Consider the following 25,000-nt stretch of genomic DNA (forward strand, 5'->3'; position numbering starts at 1 on the left):
TTGCAATATTTGACTAATTTCAGTCCTACTTCCTTTGAAATTTGCAAAGGAAGTTCAACTCGGAAGCCACCGAATTCGCTTAATCTAATTACTTTCTTTGCTTTAACACCTTATATTTTTTTATGGTTCCAATTTTACTGGAGTTCCGCGGTTTTTAATTTCTGTTCTCGCGCAATCGTTCATCGATTTATGCAATCAAACTAATTGCAGAGTTGCGCACATTCCAGGGATCTTACTGATGACAGCCACATGTCGCGGTTACATCAGTTACATCAGCTCCACCAAAAATCGTCTAATTCCTTTAGACTAGAACTGCTTCCTGGATAGTGCGCCTTATATTCGTGAAGAATTAAATAATAATAATGTCCATAGTGACTCGCTTTCGCGAGCTAAATTCGCATGGGGTGACTGATATGGTTCGCAACAAAGTCAATAATTGGTTTCGTGTCTGGGTCATCTATAATAGTCTGGAATACATCAATAATGATGTGTGTGGGAGTCTGACCAAAATAGACAGTGAGGTACTTGGTGACGCACGCCATTTGATATTAATATGAATTGTCTATTTTACACGCCTTTAACGAGTTTAAGTTATTTTTAAAATACTCACGCACTTAAGAAAAAAATCCAGATTAGAATCCCCAGCTTACAACACTACCATCGCTTGTTTGGTACTTAATATATCTGAGACAGCCAGCTTTAGTTAAATGCCAGAAAACAACGAAACTTAAAATTATAATCACACAAAAATAAAGTAAACATCAGTATCGATAGATCCTAAGGTGACACCAGGCTTTCTACGTAAAGTTTACCGCCAACTAATTTGGCAATAGAAGGCAGAAAGAAAGAACGATAAGTGAAAAGCTAATTCAGGCGTTGAATTATTCAAAAAACTAAGTTCGAGAAACAACTCAATTATTAGAAAAAATGTAAAGTATGTAACCACCAATTATAATTAAATCAAAAGCACGCATTTACAAAATCGGTGTTACTCTTAGAATCAGTGTTGGCTGAGAAAAAAAGAAAGAGACAAAAGTTATAAAATCTTTTTTTGAGTTGAGCAAAATATGTTATCATATTAACGGGAACTTTTCCTCTGAAAACTATGTACGTGATTTAGCCCCTAAACGCGCTGCATAGATTAATTGCCTTGAGCAAATCCGGTTTTATAATTCTGAGTGTTAATATACTGTGAGTTTAATTCAGCGAAAGTGATGACATTGAGAAGTAAAGCGCAATTTTAGTTTTGAACGGAGTTGTTTTGTCTACAATGATAACATGCAAGATCTTTTTTTAAAGACAGGATCCCTGCAAGTCATGATAGCTCATTCTTACAATGCAAACATTCGAAGTCGTGCGCTACAAATAATTAATTATATAATACAAAGTCTGTGTTTAAATTGTCTATTCAATAGTGTTTAAGCACAACTGCTTTAGGCAAGTAAAGTTCACGTTTCGGCAGAAATCCATTCTTATTGAAATAGACCGCAGTGTAATTAACGGGCTGGTCTTTCAAATACCGGATACGAAATGCGGTTGTCTATACGAAATAATCAATGTCCATAAAACAAAAGAACAAATCGAGCATAACAATACATAATTAGCAAGGCCTAATCAGAATAACAATGGTTCTTTTGTCCTCCGCCATTTTAGTCAGGTATATGAAAGTCTACCCAATTAACAGCTTAAATATAAGAAACAATGTGTAATAAGGAAAACTCGCTTTTGTGACCAGCCGTTTTAACTGAGGTAAGAAGTTTCTTGAGACTATAACAATACTGAAACATATACCACTTATGAGGGCTCCCTATGCGTTGAAACTCAATTGGCTGGTTGATTCGTAATCAGGTTCACAAATAGCATGCCTATAATTTATATTTGTCTGTTTATAATAATTGAATGTTGATATTCTTTCGTTTTGTTATTTTGTTTAGTTTGAGATTTGTAGATCTTTCAATCAGCCATGGTAAACGATTTAATTGTTTATCAGCAAAAAAGGCATCCACAGGACTATTCTACTTCCTTTACATTCTTTCTTTCACTCTATTTTTTTCACTTTTTGCCTCATCATATTTTATTGTATTTAGCAACTACCAACCTACTTCTTCTTTAACACCTTTCTTGATCATGCATATGGTGGACCTCGAAGCACTCCGAATAATACATATCGCGTATTTTTTGTCTATCTTTTCAACTTTTTCAAGTTAATTGTTTTCGTATTCTGTTCATGACTATGAACTAATACTGACATTAATCCTGATCTCAAAATACCAGTGTAATAACCTAAATTTGTGTATTCCATAATGATTTTTGCCATATGACTCAGGCGTATTAAATCACTTCTTGACCGAGTGAGTGCAGCTTGTAAACCCGGTCTTAACAGTAAATGGTACTTTATTTCGAATTTGGGAGTGTTCTGCAACGACTTGATTTCGTTCGACTTCATCTTTGAGTCAGCACATCATTCAGAAGGCGTGTAAAAATAATTTGTTTTTGCAAAAATCACTTTAATTTAATACCACTTTGAAGATTTTGCCTGCCTTCAATCTTTTCAACATGATTTAGGCCAGAGACCATGATGCTAACTGTCATGCCTTAGACAGTCTGAACTCAGCCTTTAACATGTTTACTACAGTTGTAGGAGATGAAAAAGGTATACTCTAATTTACCTTTTTATGGCAAAGTATTTCGGCTCACTCAAATTAGTTAATCGAGACTGCAAGGGGAACCTTTATCGGGAATGTAACAAGCGAAGCTTCAGTTATGTGTTCTCGACTTGTGAGGGTTTTTAGCCAATCAACCGTGGACAATGACGTGACTGTGCCGGTTCGATTAACCGGTTTGATCACAAGCTGAAGAAGTAAATATTTTGAGGAAGAGCCGATATAACGTAGATTTCATTACTGGTGTAGTAGTGTAGTATATTTCGGCTGGCCAAACCCGCCTTTTACAGGTACAATGGGAATTTCAGTACATTATTGGATTGCAATCCACTGTAAACTCTCATATGAATTGTACCTGAAGAAGCTTGGTTTTGCCAGCTGAAATACAGTACACTACTAAATCAATAGTCAAATGTACGTTGTACCGGCTCTTTCTCATAATATTTACTTCTGGATTTGTGATCAACCCTTTCAGGCAAGAAGCTAATAGGTTGAACGAAGATTACTGTCGGAAATTAGTCGAGACATGAAACAAGCCGACCATCACTTAAAATAGAAAAATGGATTGAACGTACAAAAAGAAAAGCCGGGCAAGGAGCGTGTCGTTTTCCTCCAAATTCAAGAACGAGGTTGAAGGAACTGAAGTTAAAGATCACCGTAGTTGTTCCTATGCAAAAAAAAACTGTTATGTTACCTATATCTATTCCAAACAGAATTTTTCCCCAACAAATGTCGAAAATTAAACTCCAGTTTGTGTGTTACCAACAGATCATCAAGGTACGTACCTTGATGATCTCTTGGTGGTACCTACATGTGCTTCCTTCCCTGCTAGTACTAACAGATTGTTCAGAACTAAAATTATTCAGACGTTTAATTAGGCTCAACGACCCTAAATGAAACACTTCCATTCCCACAAAAAACGCCCTTCGAGTTACGATGTGATGCACAGTGGAAAGTTTGGAGTGAAGAGCTCCAGATAGGCCTGTCTATCTTGTCGTTGGGGCTATCCACAATAGGGCCGTTTATACGAGAGAAAATAAGCCGCGACCAACTCTGGCCGCGGCTTACGTAAGCCGCGAAAGGAACTACTTATACAAGTATAAACTCCCCGGCCAGGATAAGCCGCGGGTTGAGAAAGCCATGAACGTAGATTTTGTACCATTTATACGGGGTGTTCGCGGCTTACGTAAGCCGCGGCCAGAGTTAACCGCGGCTTATTTTCTCTCGTATTAACGGCCCTAATGTGTGACAACTTGATATAAGAATGGTAAATAATAAATCGTGTTGAGATACGGACGTTAAAGAGGACTTGACTGTGCCAGTATAAGAGAAGAAAATAATAATGAAAAAGATAACCGAGTATAACTTTATAATTTGAGCTATAACCAGTGGAACTTCTCTGCCAACTGAACGGGGATATCACCATGACTATTTAATTTCGAATTAGATTTGTAATCACGTACGCGTTGATGTTTTGGCAAATAACTTGTGACCTTAAGTGAAATATGAAATTTAGTTCAGGAGGGAGGCCTGTATCATTAAAATTTGATAAAGGATCGGTTATCCTATGGCAAGAGTATACAAATACATATCTAAAGTTTTTTTTAAGGTTCATGGACGACGAGAGACCCAAGTGATACAAAAATCGAGTACTGATGAAGGCAAAAGAGCGCTTTTCGATTGCAATGGGGACTGTATTCAACGACCTTTTCCGCCAGCTCAATATATCCTTTACAATATCATTCTTAATGAAAGTGGTTGAGCTAACACCCTCTCACGCGGGGATCTGTATGCTAATTGGACAGTGTGTAGACGGGTTGTCGTCTCTCTTGGCTGGTTACTTGGGTGATCACGTGAAAATACCATTTCTGTCAAGAAAGATTGGTCAAAGAAAATCGTGGCATTTTATTGGTTCGGTACTTATGAGCATTGGAGTTCCCCTTTTGTACAACCGATGTCTCTTTTGTAACGAATCTGGAGATACAACTTGGCTGCCACTGGTTTATTACGCTTTTGCTTTCCTAATTACAAACGTTGCATACGGCACGATGCAAATTAATCACCTGGCGGTTATAACAATTGTGCCTGAGACCATCAAAGAAGCAACTGCCGTCAGTGCCCTGGGGTAAGTAAAATGACTACAGCCCTGTTTTCCGAGTACCACCCCGTATAGGCATATTTTTGTTCCGTTATCATTATCCTTATTAACCTGTTTATATTAATCACTTGTCTTGTTCGAAAATCATGCAATCTCAATCTTTGAATAGTTGTCAGTCTACTCGTATTCCTTAAGATGTTGTCGTAGTCCTTAATTAATACTCAATCGTCCATTGTTATTATTATTATTATTATTATTATTATTATTATTATTATTATTATTATTATTATTATTATTATTATTATTATTATGATTATTATATTTGGCAGATTAAAACTCCGGAATGAAAGTCCTAACTACAAATACTGGGCGTGTAAACGTAGCCAGTATTACCTCAAAAATTACGGATTTACATTAGATAGGAATAAAATTGCGTAAACTTAATAAAATATATATTTACCCCAATATTATCTGCTAGGTGCTAATTGTGTATTGTCTCAATAACATCCCATAGGTGTCCAGGCGGCTAGCACATCACTTTGAATGTTTTAGCGATGTGAAGGGTGTGGCTCAGGACGGCTTTCTGCATTCTTCTGAGTACCTCTCGGTGGTACTTATCTGAGCCCTTCAATGCCTTGACTTCTTCCTTCAGACCTTTTGAGGAGCCAACAAGGGCGAATCGAATCCTGAACCCTGCTGTCTCTTAAGCTTTAGTCGCAATGTAGCGTACTTTAAGGTCTTCTCCTCTTCTTTCTGCTTTCTGTTGTTCATCCAGGGACAGTTCATCTCTATCAGCATCATCTCCTTGTTTTCCCTGTCTACAAACCTAGCGTCAACTCTGTTGGCTCTCACTTGCAAGTGCTCCGCGAAAACAGGACCATCCCAGTACGCTGTCACCTTATTATTATTGTATACTTTCGGTTGGACCTTGTTGATCTGCGTCGTTGCTGTACTTGCGACGACGATTAGCGGCGACAATCATTATCATTATTATTATTATTATTATTATTATTATTATTATTATTATTATTATCAGTTATTATGCAGTATAAACGTTCGTATGCTAGCTTAGCACATAGCTCAATAGGGCGCAATTGCGTAACCTAAAGGCTGTAAAAATAACCTGAATGTATCTAAAAAGTTCGTATCTACATATATCGATCTATATATAAGCGAATTAAAAGGTTAACTTCGATTCTTAAAAAGGTAAAAATATGAAATGAATCTCTTCAGACCTATTTAAACAATAATATTAAAGCATCTAAGACGATCCTAAATAATTGTTCTGTTGTCTCTGACCGGAGTTAGTATCTGCTTATGTTAACACTTTGAAAGATCTCGCAATGTGCAGACTTTCAGACAAAACGACCTTCTGCATTTTCAACAATACTTCTTTGCCCCTTTTAACTCCTACAAGACTTCGGATGGTGTTCACCAGTTCCTCACTGTATCCTCCTAACACGTCCATTACGATGTTAAACTGTTTCACTTGATATCCAGGAAACTGCCTCTTCAATTCCAGTCGCAATGGGGCATACTTTTCCGTCTTCTCGCAGCTCTTGATCTCCCTGTTATTCATCCAAGGACAGCTCATCTCCAGCAAGATGACAGATTTTGCTGTGCTGTCCACTATTCGGGCATCAATTCTGTTAGCTCTCACCGTCACATGATCTGCATAAACAGGGACATCCCAGAAGGCTTGCGCTCGGTCATTTTGATAGACAGGTTTAGGCTCGCTCAGTGAATACCATGGCGGTACACTATCCATTAGGTCTAGGCTGAACAACATCTCGAAAAAAATTACTTTCAACACCGCATTATGCCGTTGCAGATATTTGGACTGCGCAAGCGCAGAGCAACCAGCTAATACGTGGGCCACCGTCTCAGCTGCCTTGCCACATAAACGGCACATAATCTGGTCTGACCCCGTTCTTGTCTTCTTACTCTGGTACACTCGGGTGGGAAGTAACTGTTCGTACAGCTCAAACACGCCAGCGATAACATATGTCGGGCATGTCCTCCATTGCCACAGCCAACTAAAGCTATGGGATTGTCGGACATCCCCTGTACCAGAGCCTTCTTGTTCTTCCTCCCATCGAGAAGCTATCAACTTTCCCTGCCAAGCTTGGCCTGATACCTGATCTTTCAATTTCTTCTGCTGTGCGCTTCTTAGCTTTTGCTTGATGTTTGACTCTTTCACTACTTCACCTTCCTCCGTGCAGCACATTGGGGTAGGGTATGTAAGAGATAGCTCTAATCCAAGATCTCTACTAAACTTTGTCGCCTCCTTGATGAGTGAGCTATGGCCTAGCACACCTGAACGTTCTTCGAACTTCCGAACAAGCTCCATTGTCGGATCAGTGTTCTTGAACAGTTTAAGTGCGCCTTTGATCTTGATGGCCTTATACTCCTCCTCCACCGATCTCAGGCCTCGCCCGCCCTGATCCCGCGATAGATAGCACAATGCGGTTGAACCCAAAGGATGTTTACCACCATTGCTGACCACGATCTTATTATTATTATTATTATTATTATTATTATTAATTTTGTGTTGTAGTGTATTTTTCTCCAATACGTATATACATCAACATTTTTATGACTCAATGTAAACATTATCGTGATCTGTTTTTCATAACCCTTCATACCTTGTTTCATGTTACACGAGATACGTGTTTTAGCGGGAGATCGGTTGAAATGAATAAAACAAGTTGTGTTTAATCTGGACATCTTATCACTATCTATATAATAGAGCGGCAGAACATTCTGACAGTATCTCACACTCGTTCGCTGAGCTTACTCTTGAGAGATACTATCAGCACTCAAAGATTAGTATTCCTGCGCATGCGCTGCTATGTCTTGTTATATCCTCTATTATTAAAAACTGAACTACGGATATCACATTTCCAGCATTTTCATTCGCTCGCCCGACACAGGTTATCAACTCATATACCTGCACTACCAAATATGGTACACAGTTTTGCGGCTCCGAGAAAAAAATGGCCAAATAAATTGAACATAAAAGAGTTGTGATGTTGATCATAACCAACTCGGCGCTACGCACCTCGTTGGTTATATATATCATTTCATATCCAGCAATCCCGAGTAGAATAATTGTTAATTATTACTGGGAATAACCCTGAGGAAAAAGAAGTAAAATAAAAATTAAAAAAACTACGCACGTGGGTGGTAATAACGTCCTTCAACTTTCCCGTGATTTTGTGCAAGACGCTGTTTATAGGCAAAATGCGGTGGAATGTCGTAGAATAAAGCACCACAACTTCCACTTAGTACATTATTTACCTGTGATTCAACGATTTAGCGACCCGTATTCTACATTATGAAATGATCTAAAGAGAACGTTATCATAAAAATCTGTTTTTTTTTTCAGGCCAAGTTATAAGGTTTCTTGTTTTTCCCAGTATACATTATGGTCCTCCAGGTTTGCACTTGAGCTACAAGTTGAAATGAAATATACAAAAAAAGACAAAAGTAGAATTAAAAACGCGAACCGTAACCTACAATATTCCGATGAATGAGAGAAATGATCCTCGCATTTATCTGGACAAGTTATTAAGCAATTGTCTGAGTCTTACACATTGACTTGCTCCCAGCTGTATGTGTATCCTCATAGCTCAAACTTGAACCGGCATCGCAAAGGTCATGGGTTCGAATCCCGTTGAAGCGCCACCTAAATCTTTCAGATGTCTACAAGAGACAATTGCTTAAATTGTGTAAAAAAAGTGCGAGGATCATTTCACTCTTTCGTCACATACGGGGAAAAATTACCGAAAGCTGATTGGTAATCAGGAGGGCATGACTACTTGATCCTGATTGGTTGACAGTTGCTTATCTAGAGCAAGCGAAGTAGTGCTTTTTGTCCGCATATAAAATACATTGTAAGTGCAATTTCTTTTTACAGCAACGATTTATTGAATTCAACCCAATGAAAGCGTGCTAAGTTGATTGTTATTTGTCGCGGCATTGAGTGGGCTTACCTCAATAATTTCATAAAGGTGCAGGTCTTGACATTAAAAACTTCTACAGGATTCTAGAACTGTTCTATTTAGAAGAGCTAGGGATCGTTTGATATTCTAGAACTTTAGAGATTTTAGAGATTTTAGAACCCCCAAAAGACCCTGCATATTCTAGAGCTTTAGAAATCTTAGACTCACAACATGGACCATGGATTCTAGAACCGTAGAACGTTTAGAGATTTTAGAAGCCCAAAGGGATCGTTTGATATTCTAGAGCCTTAGGGATTTTAGAGATTTTAGAGATTTTAGAACCCCCAAAAGACCTTACATATTCTAGAGCTTTAGAAATTTTAGACTCACAACATGGACCATAGATATTCTATTAGAGATTTTAGAACCCCTCTTCCGTTCTAGTATTCCACATCGCGTACTGATTTTAGAGGTTCTTGAACCTTTTAGCTATAGATTTCTAGACTTTAGAGACATGCCTTCAGTCTTTTTAAAAATAACTCTAAAATAGAAGATAGCTATAGATGAGTTCTATCTTCTAATGACAATATCTGCACCTTTCTCAAATTTTGTCCTTTATGTGATAAACATGTAATGACAATATTCCCACGTGTATTTAAAGATTAAATTTTGTGAAAACTTTGAAAATACGCGTGAAATTAATCCTTGAGTGTCTCGGGCCCATGCGATTACATATTCTAATAAGTCAATCCATTTGGGTACGTAATTACGCTACGGCATTCATTTTGTCTCCCAAAACAGGACACTTTTCTCCTTTGGAGCTGGAGTTTACATTTATTTCATTACTTGGGGCCTTCTAGGACAGCAAGGCGAAAATGATCTGGGACCCAGCAATCTAAAGCAATTCCAGGTTTTTACATTTTTTATGTTATGCAAAGCAGATTTGATGGCGTAAAAGTATATCTCAATCCAACAATCACTGAAGTAGAAACTAATCCCTTAAATCGGGACCCTTTGTTCCCAAGGAATCAATTAGGCTTAGCTACATAATTCCGGAATTTTTTTTAGAATTTTAGAAATCAAAAACATTTTTCGAAACTCTCAGGAATTTTAGAAAAAAAATGACAATTTCGAGAATTTTAGTGCAATTTGAACTTTCACCTGACATGTTGGAAACTTTTCACAGGCAAAAACGTTGACGTCTTTTTTTTTCCAACCTACCAGGAGAGGGGTCAGTCCGTTCATATCCATTCCTTATCAGCGGTTATTCACCAAAAGGAGTCCTACAGTGCATCTAAGCAGCGGTTTCTCACCGTAGTTTCGGAATCCGGATCTTTGCTTGAGAGCAAATATGGCAGACTTTGCACTATAAGAAACGAAATTTATAAGAATTTTCGCGAATTTTAGAGAGTTTTTGGAGAATTTTAGACATTTTAAAAATAATTTTAGAGCTTTTGTTTGGGACATTTTAAAGAAAGAATTTTAGACAGTTTTTCGGATATTATGTTGCTAGGCCTAGAATCAATTAACAGTTTCAGGAGCGCATTAGTAGGAGCTTTTCTCTTCCATACAAGCCCTATGAGTCAACCTTTGCTCGTATCTTTCTATTTTTAGAACGCCACGAGTTCCTCGGCTCTGCACACAATGTTTAGAATGGCCAATCAGAATAAAGTTATTGTGGAACAAAGACAAAAATAGCAAAAACAATGTATGCAAATTGATGTAAATTGTTGTAAATGTGAGTCTCCTGCTGAAGGATTAGTTCTAAAAATGGAAAGATAAGGGCAAAGGTTGACTCAAGGATATAATGCATTGGGAGGCTGCTAGTCATGGGCTCCTGACAGTTTTCATTACATTCTTTTACAGTGTTCTTATCAATATTGTTTCTTCACAATGCGACATATGTACCCTTTTCAACCCAAATTCATGGACTCGCTCTGAAAAGGGCTAACAAGCCTTCAACTTTTTAATTTATGTATGGTTGTCGGTTTACTTGCACATTTTAATCAACAAAATTTGAATGGCGACATCGATCGGAAGTGCCAATAAAACTAAGAAGGACATGTAACACCTGGCACTCATTTCAGAGAAAATAAAACACAGAGAACATTTTCCTTTCACATATTTTCCTTTCACATATAAGAAATAACACTTCATGTTCAACGACACTAACCGTTCTGTTTATGTGAATGAGTCTTCAGTTGCATTTCCTGATATCGCTTCTTGCCGGGTTCCATTGTTTCCAATTTCAATACATTTTATGGGGAATATCCCATTATGTGGTAAAGTGGGTCCATGTCATTATTAAAATGGTGCCGTCTTTGTGGCGACGTGTTGATAAAATCGAGGGCATAGGGACCGTAAAAGGACTTCCATGACGAGGTTTGATCAAAATTCCTTTTAACAAAACCTCAACTTTGCTTACTAATGTAAGAAATACCAAACTGGTTGGCTTGCCTACCATCTGAGCTCCCTTCTCCCAGATTCACATGCGCCAAAACCAAAAGGCCAGACCAGAGAATATCGTCCTTTATGCATGGCAGTTCCTATTCCCCACTGGTCTCCACACTTAGCTGTAAAAAAAAAAAAGAAAAAAAAAAGGTATTTAAAAGGTTTTTGTGAGATATCACGATACCATGTCCGGAAAATTTGGAAATATTTTTTCAAGAACAGGGAATACCGATATAGGCAATGAAATTGATTACTTTTGCTTGTCCTTTGCCTTTTAGTACCTTGCCTGGATTGCTGTTGGAACAGGGATATTCACGTCAGTTGTCTTTTACATAGGCACAAAGGAAAAAAAAGTCAGTTCTCCTCTGGCAAGGAAAATCAGTACATTCATTGATCCTAAGGTGAGTAAGAATAGTTTGGGAAATAATATAAAAAAAGCAAAAGCCGAGGAAAGCAACTCTGTAAGAAAGTATTGAACGTATTACATATATTATACAATATATCTGCAACCATATAGGATGTGACAGTCATTAAGATGTTTTATCCACTCTCTCTGGCTTCTTAAACTACGAAAGAATTCGTTATAAAGTCCGCCGCGATTTGTATAGATTATACGTAATGCTAATGGTCATTAGACACGTTTTTGTACTTGCAAGAACAATGATTCACCTCAGGGTCACCGTAGTTTTTGTCTTAGACCAAGCAACTTTTTGTGGCAGGTACGCCAGCATTCTTCAGTGCATGTTCTTGTGTGCAGTAATATTTATTAATTATCTGCATATGTGTAATTTGTAGAATGCCGTGGGAGTTTTCCAATCAAGCCAGATACTTTACTCATCTGCGTTTAAAAACGATGATGGTATGTTGATTTGGTTTTTTTTTTTTTCAAACATTTGCCAATGGTCTTTATTAACAGCCATATTGGGTCAAGCCATTGTAAGTCATATAACTTGCAGGAACTCAATACCCATGTTACATCTAAATGAATAATACCCATATAATCTAAATTTAGATCAGTAGGTGCAAGCCATCTCAGATGATCATCCAAGTCATCCAAGCAACTCATTAAATATGCCTTTCCTCTTTCACTTCAATTACATGAAGTTTACCCTATACTTTTCTCGTCAGGAAAAAAAAGGAAATTTTTTGTTTAAGATGATCGACGGACATGGATGACAAAAAGGTTGAACCTAGTCCGTTAGCCACGCATAAGGAATCATCGATAACCACCACACCATCGAAGCACGCTGCTGAATGAAAGCGAATTTTTATAATATTTAAATAGACACCCATTACCAATATTGAAAGCTAATCGATTCAAGATGGGTGCTTCCTTAGAATGGGCGTTTAGACTTAAACACAGTTTATCAGCACTATTCAAAATGGGTGCTTAGACATAAATACGGTGCATGCATGGTTGGATGACTGGGATGATCATCTGAGATGGCTTGCACCCACTGATCTAAATTTAGATTATATGGGTATTACCCATTTAGATTGTGTAACACTGGTGCAATACCAAGCCTTTTATTTCACTGAATTTCTTATTAATTCGGATACCGCGCCTAGAAAGACTTGGTAACGAGCTGCTCGGGCACATTCCTAAATATGAAGTTCATCCACCAATTTTCGATGAGATTTATTTATCATTGTAATCATATTGCTTCATTGGCACTCTCCATAGTTGAGTCAAGGGTTCATTACCTCTCGTTACATTACTCTTTTTGTTTTGTTTTGTTTAGTTAGCCAAGAAAGGATGAGGGGAGGGAACACATCCCTATGCCCCGGGCCATGATAGGTTTTTTTTTTTAAATTTAGCCTCGTACCCATGGTGGCGCAGCCAATGATAACCAATCAGGTGACTTCTTTAAATAACCGCGCATCATGACCACGGGATATCATTGAAAGAGGTCCATGTAAGGTGGGTTTGTTCTCTCTGCTCCTCACCCTCTCTTGGTTAGGCTTATCTCTTTCAGCTATTGCTGATTATTGTGTAGCTGTCCCAGAACTGACATCATACGCTCCTTTTTACTCTGTCTTTTTTTTTCTTCATTCAAGGAAACAAAAGAGAAACTGCTACCCTTGCTCAGACATTCCTGGAAATGCTTGTGTCTTCGGTGAGGAAAGATGAAACTTGGGATCATGTAACAGACGAGGGAGTAACAGAAATGCACGATAGATCTATTAGAAAATTGAGTTGGGTGGATCGCTTTCTCCAAGCAGTCTTTTCCGAGGATAGCAATGGAAGAGGCAAGGACAACGATTCAGATGAAGGAGGACAGTTGGGTGAGGTCACAGAGAAAGACGGCAGTGACAATCCATCAGGTAATCAGTGTTGTTTATTTAGTTTATTTTGCTCATGATGCAACTGTTGACCCACCTCGATTTTGATGCAGTCAACTCTAAAAGACCGTGAAAAAGACAACTGCTGAATGGCTCGTTTTTGTTTCTTTGATTATTCGTTTATCCTTAGATCTGATAACTAAAGTGAAAAAACTCGATCAAGAACGCAAAAAGAGCCTCGCTATGCGTTTCATCGACGGTCTTGTCCAAACTATATGGCATCATGAAAACCAATCCGCAGAAACCACGACTGGACATGAGGATCAATCTATGGAAAATGAAGAAGTTAAAAATAACAAAATTACAAGGTAAGAAAAATTAGAAATGCACCATTAAGAATGTTTACAAAACCTACCTTGCAAGCATAAACCGGTCCCTTTCAACTCTCTGCCACGATAAAATTAATTTTACGTTTCGTGGAGCCAACAAAGTTAGATTTTAATATCTGATTAATTTATTTACTTTAAAAGAACGGCCGTCAACCCAACAATGTGTGGTTTGGATTTGAAAAATGACTCAGTGATAACTAATGCTACTTTTTTGATTTGTTTGATACATCGAGCTTTTCTACAATGGAAAATGCAATTGAATTGAATACCTTATTTCAGACCAAAATGGCTAAAAAAACTATACCCTTTGGAGCCGCACATACCCATATAGCTCATGTAAGGAAGGAGTGTGTTCTCGATTGCGTTAGACTAACTTCTTGTTTTCAGTTTACAGGAATATGTCAACGAAAACTGTGAAGAAGATGACAACTGTACCCCAACGAGAAAAAAGGATGAAGGAGCTACAAACGACAGCCGGATGGTCCGACAACGAAGATGTGGTGTTGCGTTTTCCGCAGAAGACTTTCAAAATAAGGGAAAAGTCAATCTTGGATACCAAAACGAATACGTTGAGCCAGAGATCCGTGTGGAGCTATCATGTGACACTATTTCCCTAAACGGTTCTTTCACAGATGAAGTACTCAATGATACAATTCCAAGAACCAAAAAAGTCAGTTTTTTTGAGGGACCGCTCGGTTTAATTGAGCAAGACGTTGAAAAAGATTTAACATTTGTGAAAAATAATGAAGATCATTCTGTCAAGTGCACCTGCGAACACATGAATGTGAGCAGCTTGGCAAAGAAAGCACAACGGGAAAAAATCAGTACTTTAGAGGAACGAAATGAACCGTTGAGAAATGATGCAGAAAAAGAGTTCGTCGGCGTCGTTACTTGTGATCCCTCACCCTCTGGCAAACATTTCAGGACAAAGTCAAAGACGGCGAAGGATTGGATGGTAGATCCTCACTTATACAAGGTTGGGATGTTTTTCAATTCACTGACCTTTCCCCTAAGACCGACCAGTCCAGTCACCCTTGCTAAAGTCTTGTTACTCCTGCCGAATAAAGTCCCTGTGACGCTTCCTTTTTCCCCGTTTTTTAACTTTTCGTTTAAATATCTATAGTGCCTGGGCTGCAGTACTTCAAAAAAAAATCCCACCATAGTATGTATCCACGCGTGTTAGCGCGCTTTTGATTCATGGGCCAAAAAAAATTGGCCTACACAGCTGGGCCATGGTAACTAATGACGTCAAAGAAGTAACTTGATCGCATCTCTTCAGAAAGAAATGTGCAAACTGAGTGTAAGAATAGAAGTCTTTTTGAAAATCTAGAGCTTTTTGTTAAGTCTTTACAGAAATGTCGGACGATAGTTACCCTCCGGATACCGTGAATGTTCTGACAATTCAGAGTGGAATTATATTTTTGACTTCTTTGACGTCATTAGTTACCAGGACCCAACTGGATCGACCATAAATCAAAGGCCCAATAAGACACCATAAGGGAAAACGTTTTGAAGTACTAGCTCCGCTCCAGACACTATAAGTATTTAAGCGAAAAGTTAAAAATCGGTTCAAAAATAAGGGTAACATGGACTTTAATTATCCGATACATTTTCGCATGATTTACCTATTGAAGAAAAATTGGGATGCATATATTTTGTACATGATGTTTGTGTTTATAATTTTCAATACCTAAGTTGCAGTGTACTAAATACAGAATAACTTATGACACCACGGAATGTCGTTCTAAGTATGCATAAGGTCAAGATTCCTCTCATCAACCCCTTCAATCTACTTTTTCTACTTCTGATTTAAAAAGCACTTAATGACTGGGCCCAAGGGAAACATTGAGTTTTGTTTCCTGGAGACCGTAACATTGAGAACATTGAGGGTCGAAGGGAACCAAAACTCCGTCACTGTTTCCCGTGGGGCCAGTCATTAAGTGTTTTGTTATACCTCCTAACTCAAAATAGAACTGTTTTGCTCAGTTCTTGGAAGCTTTCGTCCAAATTTTGCTCTTTGCAGAAGTCTCTCAACGTTTTCACAGCATTGTGGGTGGCCTTCTCAGTAGACTTCGAGCTTTTGTCGCGTAGAAGCTGTTCAGTTTCTTCTTTATTTTTATTTATTTTTAATATATTCTCCAAACAAAATAGGTAATTCATTAAAGTATAAAAAATAAAATGGAGAAGGGCACGATATAGTAAAAACTAATTAGTGCCCATTAACACTGATTATAATTTATAAGAAATAATGATAAATAAATAAACACACACATATGCACATGTACACAGACACATACATATGCACACACACATCGTACATCATGGCACGAGTCAAGGAGATTAGTACTGAGCAAAATAATATTTGAAAAATGCTTTTTTGAAAAGACTTTTCGAGGAAATATTACGAATGGAAAAAGGAAGATCATTCCAAAAATATTTACCAATAACAGTAGGGCAGAATTTTCTTATGTTTGTCCTAGAGTAAGGAAGGAATAATTGTACAGAAGTTGCATTCCGTGTGGAATACTTATGTTGCTCAGAAACTAGGGATATTGAAAAATTACCACAAAGATGATCATAAAGATGATCATAAAGAAATAAACAAGTATACATTTTAACAACATCGCGAAATTTCAATAAACCTAAGGGTAAATAAGAGAATAATAAATACTAGTCAAACATTGATTACCTAAATAACGCTTTACCTTAATCATAATATTAATACACTTGCTAATTTTATCACAAATATATGTTATATGATCATGCCAGGATAAGTGATCATCGATATAGATACCTAAATATTTCAGACTTGTGACTTGTTCAAGGCATTGACCTGCTAATGTTAATGGAGGAAGTAAGTTGTAATTTATTTTTTGACGCGGTTGGAAAATAAGATATTTTGTTTTCTTTAAGTTTAAAGTTAACTTATTAGCACATAACCAGTCATAGATATTTGTAAGTTCTGAATTAACTTGCAGCAAAAGTTTGTCTATATTTTTATCAGAGGCTGTTAGAGAGGTATCATCAGCAAAAGGTCTCATGGTGAAAAAATTGGAAGCTTGGATAAAGTCATTAATATATATTAAAAATAGCAATGGTCCAAGGTTTGAGCCCTGAGGAACACCAGTTGAAATAGAAATGGTATCAGACATAACACCATTCACAGATACTCTTCGTTTCCTCTTGTTCAAATAAGATTTAAACCAAAGAATATCAGAATTAAAAGTTCCTTCAAGCATATCTATGAAATCTCGATTAGAAAAACTGTGTGCTTTGTATACAATGCCAATAAGTAATTCTTGGGTTTCAATCCACATATTTTCAATCAAATCCATTTTTAAGTGATCCCTAAATCGAAAGGTATGATCAGATGAGAAAGTGCGATTGTCATTGACAAAAGTGTAGCCAGGAATTTTAAAGCAATCCAGATCAGATTGAGGAGTGATCCAAGTTTCCGAGCATCCAATGAAGTCAAAAACAAAAGGAGTGTGATCTAGGAAGTTACATAATTCAGTGAAGTGCTGATTTAGACTTCTAATATTTAAATGAAATGCAGATAAGTGTGGTTTAACAAAGGAAGACAGTTCATTTAACTCATCCATTGTGAAAATACCATGATCATTAAAGGATTGCAAATTAAGATCAGGATCATTAATACTTCGATTCATTCTATAAGAGCAATAATAGGAAAATATACACTTTAAGAGTCATTTTCCTATAAAACGCCGTCAATATATAATTTACCATGGTGGAAACGTGGTTTCTTCCCTTCTTCGTAAGCCTGTTGCATGACATCCTTCAGCTTTTTTTTTCGCCATTCTTTAACCTTGTCTTCTTCTGGATCACTTGTAGGCGCTCCGGCCGATAAAGGAACTTGGCGATAATAGGCCTTGAGTTAGCACCAGAGTCGGTCCTAGGACGTCCAATCCTGTGGGCGTTCTCTATCACAGGCGTAAAACGCAAGTCTTCAGATAGCAAAGTTTGTAATCTTTCAATACAGTTTTCACCAGGGCGTTCAGAAATGTTGTAGAACCGCGAATTAAAATCTCCAGAATATCTTTCTAATGAAAGGAGTTTTTCATACGCTCTATCGATGCTGGCAGCGTGGTTATTGACCTCGGTTTCCAGTGAATCAGTTTTAACCATGCACTCGTGCAGTTCACCATTTAAAGTTTCGAATTTTAAATTCAGCGATTCTGCTGTGGTGTCAAGTTTTCGCTTCACTTCAGCCAAGTCTTGTTGGAAGACAGCTTGGTTGGACTTGATAGATTCCATATCACGGAGCATAGAACCAAGACACTCCCGAACATAAGTTTCAAAATCTTGATCTTCGCTCACAGAAGAATCCATTTTTCGACCTCTCCTCGACGTGCCCATATTGACAAACACACACACACTCAAAAAACACGATTAGAGACATAAAAAGATGTAAAAGAAACAGTAAGAAGTCTGAAGGACAGCAGAGATGAAAAAATACGCGGCCATCTTCGCTGACCGCTGACCGCCCTGACCGTCTTGTTGTTTGAAACTGTTTAGAAAAATGCTTTTTTGAAAAGACTTTTCGAGGAAATATTACGAATGGAAAAAGGAAGATCATTCCAAAAATATTTACCAATAACAGTAGGGCAGAATTTTCTTATGTTTGTCCTAGAGTAAGGAAGGAATAATTGTACAGAAGTTGCATTCCGTGTGGAATACTTATGTTGCTCAGAAACTAGGGATATTGAAAAATTACCACAAAGATGATCATAAAGATGATCATAAAGAAATAAACAAGTATACATTTTAACAACATCGCGAAATTTCAATAAACCTAAGGGTAAATAAGAGAATAATAAATACTAGTCAAACATTGATTACCTAAATAACGCTTTACCTTAATCATAATATTAATACACTTGCTAATTTTATCACAAATATATGTTATATGATCATGCCAGGATAAGTGATCATCGATATAGATACCTAAATATTTCAGACTTGTGACTTGTTCAAGGCATTGACCTGCTAATGTTAATGGAGGAAGTAAGTTGTAATTTATTTTTTGACGCGGTTGGAAAATAAGATATTTTGTTTTCTTTAAGTTTAAAGTTAACTTATTAGCACATAACCAGTCATAGATATTTGTAAGTTCTGAATTAACTTGCAGCAAAAGTTTGTCTATATTTTTATCAGAGGCTGTTAGAGAGGTATCATCAGCAAAAGGTCTCATGGTGAAAAAATTGGAAGCTTGGATAAAGTCATTAATATATATTAAAAATAGCAATGGTCCAAGGTTTGAGCCCTGAGGAACACCAGTTGAAATAGAAATGGTATCAGACATAACACCATTCACAGATACTCTTCGTTTCCTCTTGTTCAAATAAGATTTAAACCAAAGAATATCAGAATTAAAAGTTCCTTCAAGCATATCTATGAAATCTCGATTAGAAAAACTGTGTGCTTTGTATACAATGCCAATAAGTAATTCTTGGGTTTCAATCCACATATTTTCAATCAAATCCATTTTTAAGTGATCCCTAAATCGAAAGGTATGATCAGATGAGAAAGTGCGATTGTCATTGACAAAAGTGTAGCCAGGAATTTTAAAGCAATCCAGATCAGATTGAGGAGTGATCCAAGTTTCCGAGCATCCAATGAAGTCAAAAACAAAAGGAGTGTGATCTAGGAAGTTACATAATTCAGTGAAGTGCTGATTTAGACTTCTAATATTTAAATGAAATGCAGATAAGTGTGGTTTAACAAAGGAAGACAGTTCATTTAACTCATCCATTGTGAAAATACCATGATCATTAAAGGATTGCAAATTAAGATCAGGATCATTAATACTTCGATTCATTCTATAAGATCAATAATAGGAAAATATACACTTTAAGAGTCATTTTTATATAAAACCCCGTCAATATATAATTTACCATGGTGGAAACGCGGTTTCTTCCCTTCTTCGTAAGCCTGTTGCATGACATCCTTCAGCTTTTTTTTTCGCCATTCTTTAACCTTGTCTTCTTCTGGATCACTTGTAGGCGCTCCGGCCGATAAAGGAACTTGGCGATAATAGGCCTTGAGTTAGCACCAGAGTCGGTCCTAGGACGTCCAATCCTGTGGGCGTTCTCTATCACAGGCGTAAAACGCAAGTCTTCAGATAGCAAAGTTTGTAATCTTTCAATACAGTTTTCACCAGGGCGTTCAGAAATGTTGTAGAACCGCGAATTAAAATCTCCAGAATATCTTTCTAATGAAAGGAGTTTTTCATACGCTCTATCGATGCTGGCAGCGTGGTTATTGACCTCGGTTTCCAGTGAATCAGTTTTAACCATGCACTCGTGCAGTTCACCATTTAAAGTTTCGAATTTTAAATTCAGCGATTCTGCTGTGGTGTCAAGTTTTCGCTTCACTTCAGCCAAGTCTTGTTGGAAGACAGCTTGGTTAGACTTGATAGATTCCATATCACGGAGCATAGAACCAAGACACTCCCGAACATAAGTTTCAAAATCTTGATCTTCGCTCACAGAAGAATCCATTTTTCGACCTCTCCTCGACGTGCCCATATTGACAAACACACACACACTCAAAAAACACGATTAGAGACATAAAAAGATGTAAAAGAAACAGTAAGAAGTCTGAAGGACAGCAGAGATGAAAAAATACGCGGCCATCTTCGCTGACCGCTGACCGCCCTGACCGTCTTGTTGTTTGAAACTGTTTAGAAAAATGCTTTTTTGAAAAGACTTTTCGAGGAAATATTACGAATGGAAAAAGGAAGATCATTCCAAAAATATTTACCAATAACAGTAGGGCAGAATTTTCTTATGTTTGTCCTAGAGTAAGGAAGGAATAATTGTACAGAAGTTGCATTCCGTGTGGAATACTTATGTTGCTCAGAAACTAGGGATATTGAAAAATTACCACAAAGATGATCATAAAGATGATCATAAAGAAATAAACAAGTATACATTTTAACAACATCGCGAAATTTCAATAAACCTAAGGGTAAATAAGAGAATAATAAATACTAGTCAAACATTGATTACCTAAATAACGCTTTACCTTAATCATAATATTAATACACTTGCTAATTTTATCACAAATATATGTTATATGATCATGCCAGGATAAGTGATCATCGATATAGATACCTAAATATTTCAGACTTGTGACTTGTTCAAGGCATTGACCTGCTAATGTTAATGGAGGAAGTAAGTTGTAATTTATTTTTTGACGCGGTTGGAAAATAAGATATTTTGTTTTCTTTAAGTTTAAAGTTAACTTATTAGCACATAACCAGTCATAGATATTTGTAAGTTCTGAATTAACTTGCAGCAAAAGTTTGTCTATATTTTTATCAGAGGCTGTTAGAGAGGTATCATCAGCAAAAGGTCTCATGGTGAAAAAATTGGAAGCTTGGATAAAGTCATTAATATATATTAAAAATAGCAATGGTCCAAGGTTTGAGCCCTGAGGAACACCAGTTGAAATAGAAATGGTATCAGACATAACACCATTCACAGATACTCTTCGTTTCCTCTTGTTCAAATAAGATTTAAACCAAAGAATATCAGAATTAAAAGTTCCTTCAAGCATATCTATGAAATCTCGATTAGAAAAACTGTGTGCTTTGTATACAATGCCAATAAGTAATTCTTGGGTTTCAATCCACATATTTTCAATCAAATCCATTTTTAAGTGATCCCTAAATCGAAAGGTATGATCAGATGAGAAAGTGCGATTGTCATTGACAAAAGTGTAGCCAGGAATTTTAAAGCAATCCAGATCAGATTGAGGAGTGATCCAAGTTTCCGAGCATCCAATGAAGTCAAAAACAAAAGGAGTGTGATCTAGGAAGTTACATAATTCAGTGAAGTGCTGATTTAGACTTCTAATATTTAAATGAAATGCAGATAAGAGTGGTTTAACAAAGGAAGACAGCTCATTTAACTCATCCATTGTGAAAATACCATGATCATTAAAGGATTGCAAATTAAGATCAGGATCATTAATACTTCGATTCATTCTATAAGATCAATAATAGGAAAATATACACTTTAAGAGTCATTTTTATATAAAACCCCGTCAATATATAATTTACCATGGTGGAAACGCGGTTTCTTCCCTTCTTCGTAAGCCTGTTGCATGACATCCTTCAGCTTTTTTTTTCGCCATTCTTTAACCTTGTCTTCTTCTGGATCACTTGTAGGCGCTCCGGCCGATAAAGGAACTTGGCGATAATAGGCCTTGAGTTAGCACCAGAGTCGGTCCTAGGACGTCCAATCCTGTGGGCGTTCTCTATCACAGGCGTAAAACGCAAGTCTTCAGATAGCAAAGTTTGTAATCTTTCAATACAGTTTTCACCAGGGCGTTCAGAAATGTTGTAGAACCGCGAATTAAAATCTCCAGAATATCTTTCTAATGAAAGGAGTTTTTCATACGCTCTATCGATGCTGGCAGCGTGGTTATTGACCTCGGTTTCCAGTGAATCAGTTTTAACCATGCACTCGTGCAGTTCACCATTTAAAGTTTCGAATTTTAAATTCAGCGATTCTGCTGTGGTGTCAAGTTTTCGCTTCACTTCAGCCAAGTCTTGTTGGAAGACAGCTTGGTTGGACTTGATAGATTCCATATCACGGAGCATAGAACCAAGACACTCCCGAACATAAGTTTCAAAATCTTGATCTTCGCTCACAGAAGAATCCATTTTTCGACCTCTCCTCGACGTGCCCATATTGACAAACACACACACACTCAAAAAACACGATTAGAGACATAAAAAGATGTAAAAGAAACAGTAAGAAGTCTGAAGGACAGCAGAGATGAAAAAATACGCGGCCATCTTCGCTGACCGCTGACCGCCCTGACCGTCTTGTTGTTTGAAACTGTTTAGAAAAATGCTTTTTTGAAAAGACTTTTCGAGGAAATATTACGAATGGAAAAAGGAAGATCATTCCAAAAATATTTACCAATAACAGTAGGGCAGAATTTTCTTATGTTTGTCCTAGAGTAAGGAAGGAATAATTGTACAGAAGTTGCATTCCGTGTGGAATACTTATGTTGCTCAGAAACTAGGGATATTGAAAATTACCACAAAGATGATCATAAAGATGATCATAAAGAAATAAACAAGTATACATTTTAACAACATCGCGAAATTTCAATAAACCTAAGGGTAAATAAGAGAATAATAAATACTAGTCAAACATTGATTACCTAAATAACGCTTTACCTTAATCATAATATTAATACACTTGCTAATTTTATCACAAATATATGTTATATGATCATGCCAGGATAAGTGATCATCGATATAGATACCTAAATATTTCAGACTTGTGACTTGTTCAAGGCATTGACCTGCTAATGTTAATGGAGGAAGTAAGTTGTAATTTATTTTTTGACGCGGTTGGAAAATAAGATATTTTGTTTTCTTTAAGTTTAAAGTTAACTTATTAGCACATAACCAGTCATAGATATTTGTAAGTTCTGAATTAACTTGCGGCAAAAGTTTGTCTATATTTTTATCAGAGGCTGTTAGAGAGGTATCATCAGCAAAAGGTCTCATGGTGAAAAAATTGGAAGCTTGGATAAAGTCATTAATATATATTAAAAATAGCAATGGTCCAAGGTTTGAGCCCTGAGGAACACCAGTTGAAATAGAAATGGTATCAGACATAACACCATTCACAGATACTCTTCGTTTCCTCTTGTTCAAATAAGATTTAAACCAAAGAATATCAGAATTAAAAGTTCCTTCAAGCATATCTATGAAATCTCGATTAGAAAAACTGTGTGCTTTGTATACAATGCCAATAAGTAATTCTTGGGTTTCAATCCACATATTTTCAATCAAATCCATTTTTAAGTGATCCCTAAATCGAAAGGTATGATCAGATGAGAAAGTGCGATTGTCATTGACAAAAGTGTAGCCAGGAATTTTAAAGCAATCCAGATCAGATTGAGGAGTGATCCAAGTTTCCGAGCATCCAATGAAGTCAAAAACAAAAGGAGTGTGATCTAGGAAGTTACATAATTCAGTGAAGTGCTGATTTAGACTTCTAATATTTAAATGAAATGCAGATAAGAGTGGTTTAACAAAGGAAGACAGCTCATTTAACTCATCCATTGTGAAAATACCATGATCATTAAAGGATTGCAAATTAAGATCAGGATCATTAATACTTCGATTCATTCTATAAGATCAATAATAGGAAAATATACTCTTTAAGAGTCATTTTTATATAAAACCCCGTCAATATAGAATTTAACATTGTGGAAACGCGGTTTCTTCCCTTCTTCGTAAGCCTGTTGCATGACATCCTTCAGCTTTTTTTTTTCGCCATTCTTTAACCTTGTCTTCTTCTGGATCACTTGTAGGCGCTCCGGCCGATAAAGGAACTTGGCGATAATAGGCCTTGAGTTAGCACCAGAGTCGGTCCTAGGACGTCCAATCCTGTGGGCGTTCTCTATCACAGGCGTAAAACGCAAGTCTTCAGATAGCAAAGTTTGTAATCTTTCAATACAGTTTTCACCAGGGCGTTCAGAAATGTTGTAGAACCGCGAATTAAAATCTCCAGAATATCTTTCTAATGAAAGGAGTTTTTCATACGCTCTATCGATGCTGGCAGCGTGGTTATTGACCTCGGTTTCCAGTGAATCAGTTTTAACCATGCACTCGTGCAGTTCACCATTTAAAGTTTCGAATTTTAAATTCAGCGATTCTGCTGTGGTGTCAAGTTTTCGCTTCACTTCAGCCAAGTCTTGTTGGAAGACAGCTTGGTTGGACTTGATAGATTCCATATCACAGAGCATAGAACCAAGACACTCCCGATCATAAGTTTCAAAATCTTGATCTTCGCTCACAGAAGAATCCATTTTTCGACCTCTCCTTCACGTGCCCATATTGTCTAACACACACACACACACACTCAAAAAACACGATTAGAGGCATAAAAAGATGTAAAGTAAACAGTAAGAAGTCTGAAGGACAGCAGAACTGAGAAAATACGCGGCCATCTTCGCTGACCGCTGACCGCCCTGACCGTCTTGTTGTTTGAAACTGTTTAGATGCCATGACTGCTTAAAAAATCATTTGCTTGACGCGGCTGGCATACAAATTTGCCGCTGTTTCAAAGGTGCACGACCTGATCACGTGCGAGTCGAAAGTTCAAGTCATTGTTTCCA

The 25,000-nt window shown here is 37.1% G+C and overlaps 1 protein-coding gene across 1 annotated transcript in view; it reads left to right on the top strand.

Moving 5' to 3' along the window:
- Nucleotides 1–1,712: 1,712 nt before the first annotated feature.
- Nucleotides 1,713–25,000, top strand: part of LOC138037181 (uncharacterized) — a 27,445-nt gene continuing 4,157 nt past the window's right edge. Inside the window, exons 1-8 of the mRNA XM_068883165.1 lie at nucleotides 1,713–1,749; nucleotides 4,273–4,788; nucleotides 9,507–9,615; nucleotides 11,435–11,557; nucleotides 11,952–12,015; nucleotides 13,215–13,481; nucleotides 13,630–13,807; nucleotides 14,216–14,804. Of these exons, the coding sequence (XP_068739266.1) occupies nucleotides 4,319–4,788; nucleotides 9,507–9,615; nucleotides 11,435–11,557; nucleotides 11,952–12,015; nucleotides 13,215–13,481; nucleotides 13,630–13,807; nucleotides 14,216–14,804 (1,800 nt within the window). The 5' untranslated portion in view covers nucleotides 1,713–1,749; nucleotides 4,273–4,318. The remainder of the gene's footprint in view (nucleotides 1,750–4,272; nucleotides 4,789–9,506; nucleotides 9,616–11,434; nucleotides 11,558–11,951; nucleotides 12,016–13,214; nucleotides 13,482–13,629; nucleotides 13,808–14,215; nucleotides 14,805–25,000) is intronic.

This window comes from Montipora capricornis, chromosome 2 (genome assembly GCF_036669925.1).
Source record: "Montipora capricornis isolate CH-2021 chromosome 2, ASM3666992v2, whole genome shotgun sequence".
NCBI classification, from domain to species: Eukaryota; Metazoa; Cnidaria; class Anthozoa; order Scleractinia; family Acroporidae; genus Montipora; species Montipora capricornis.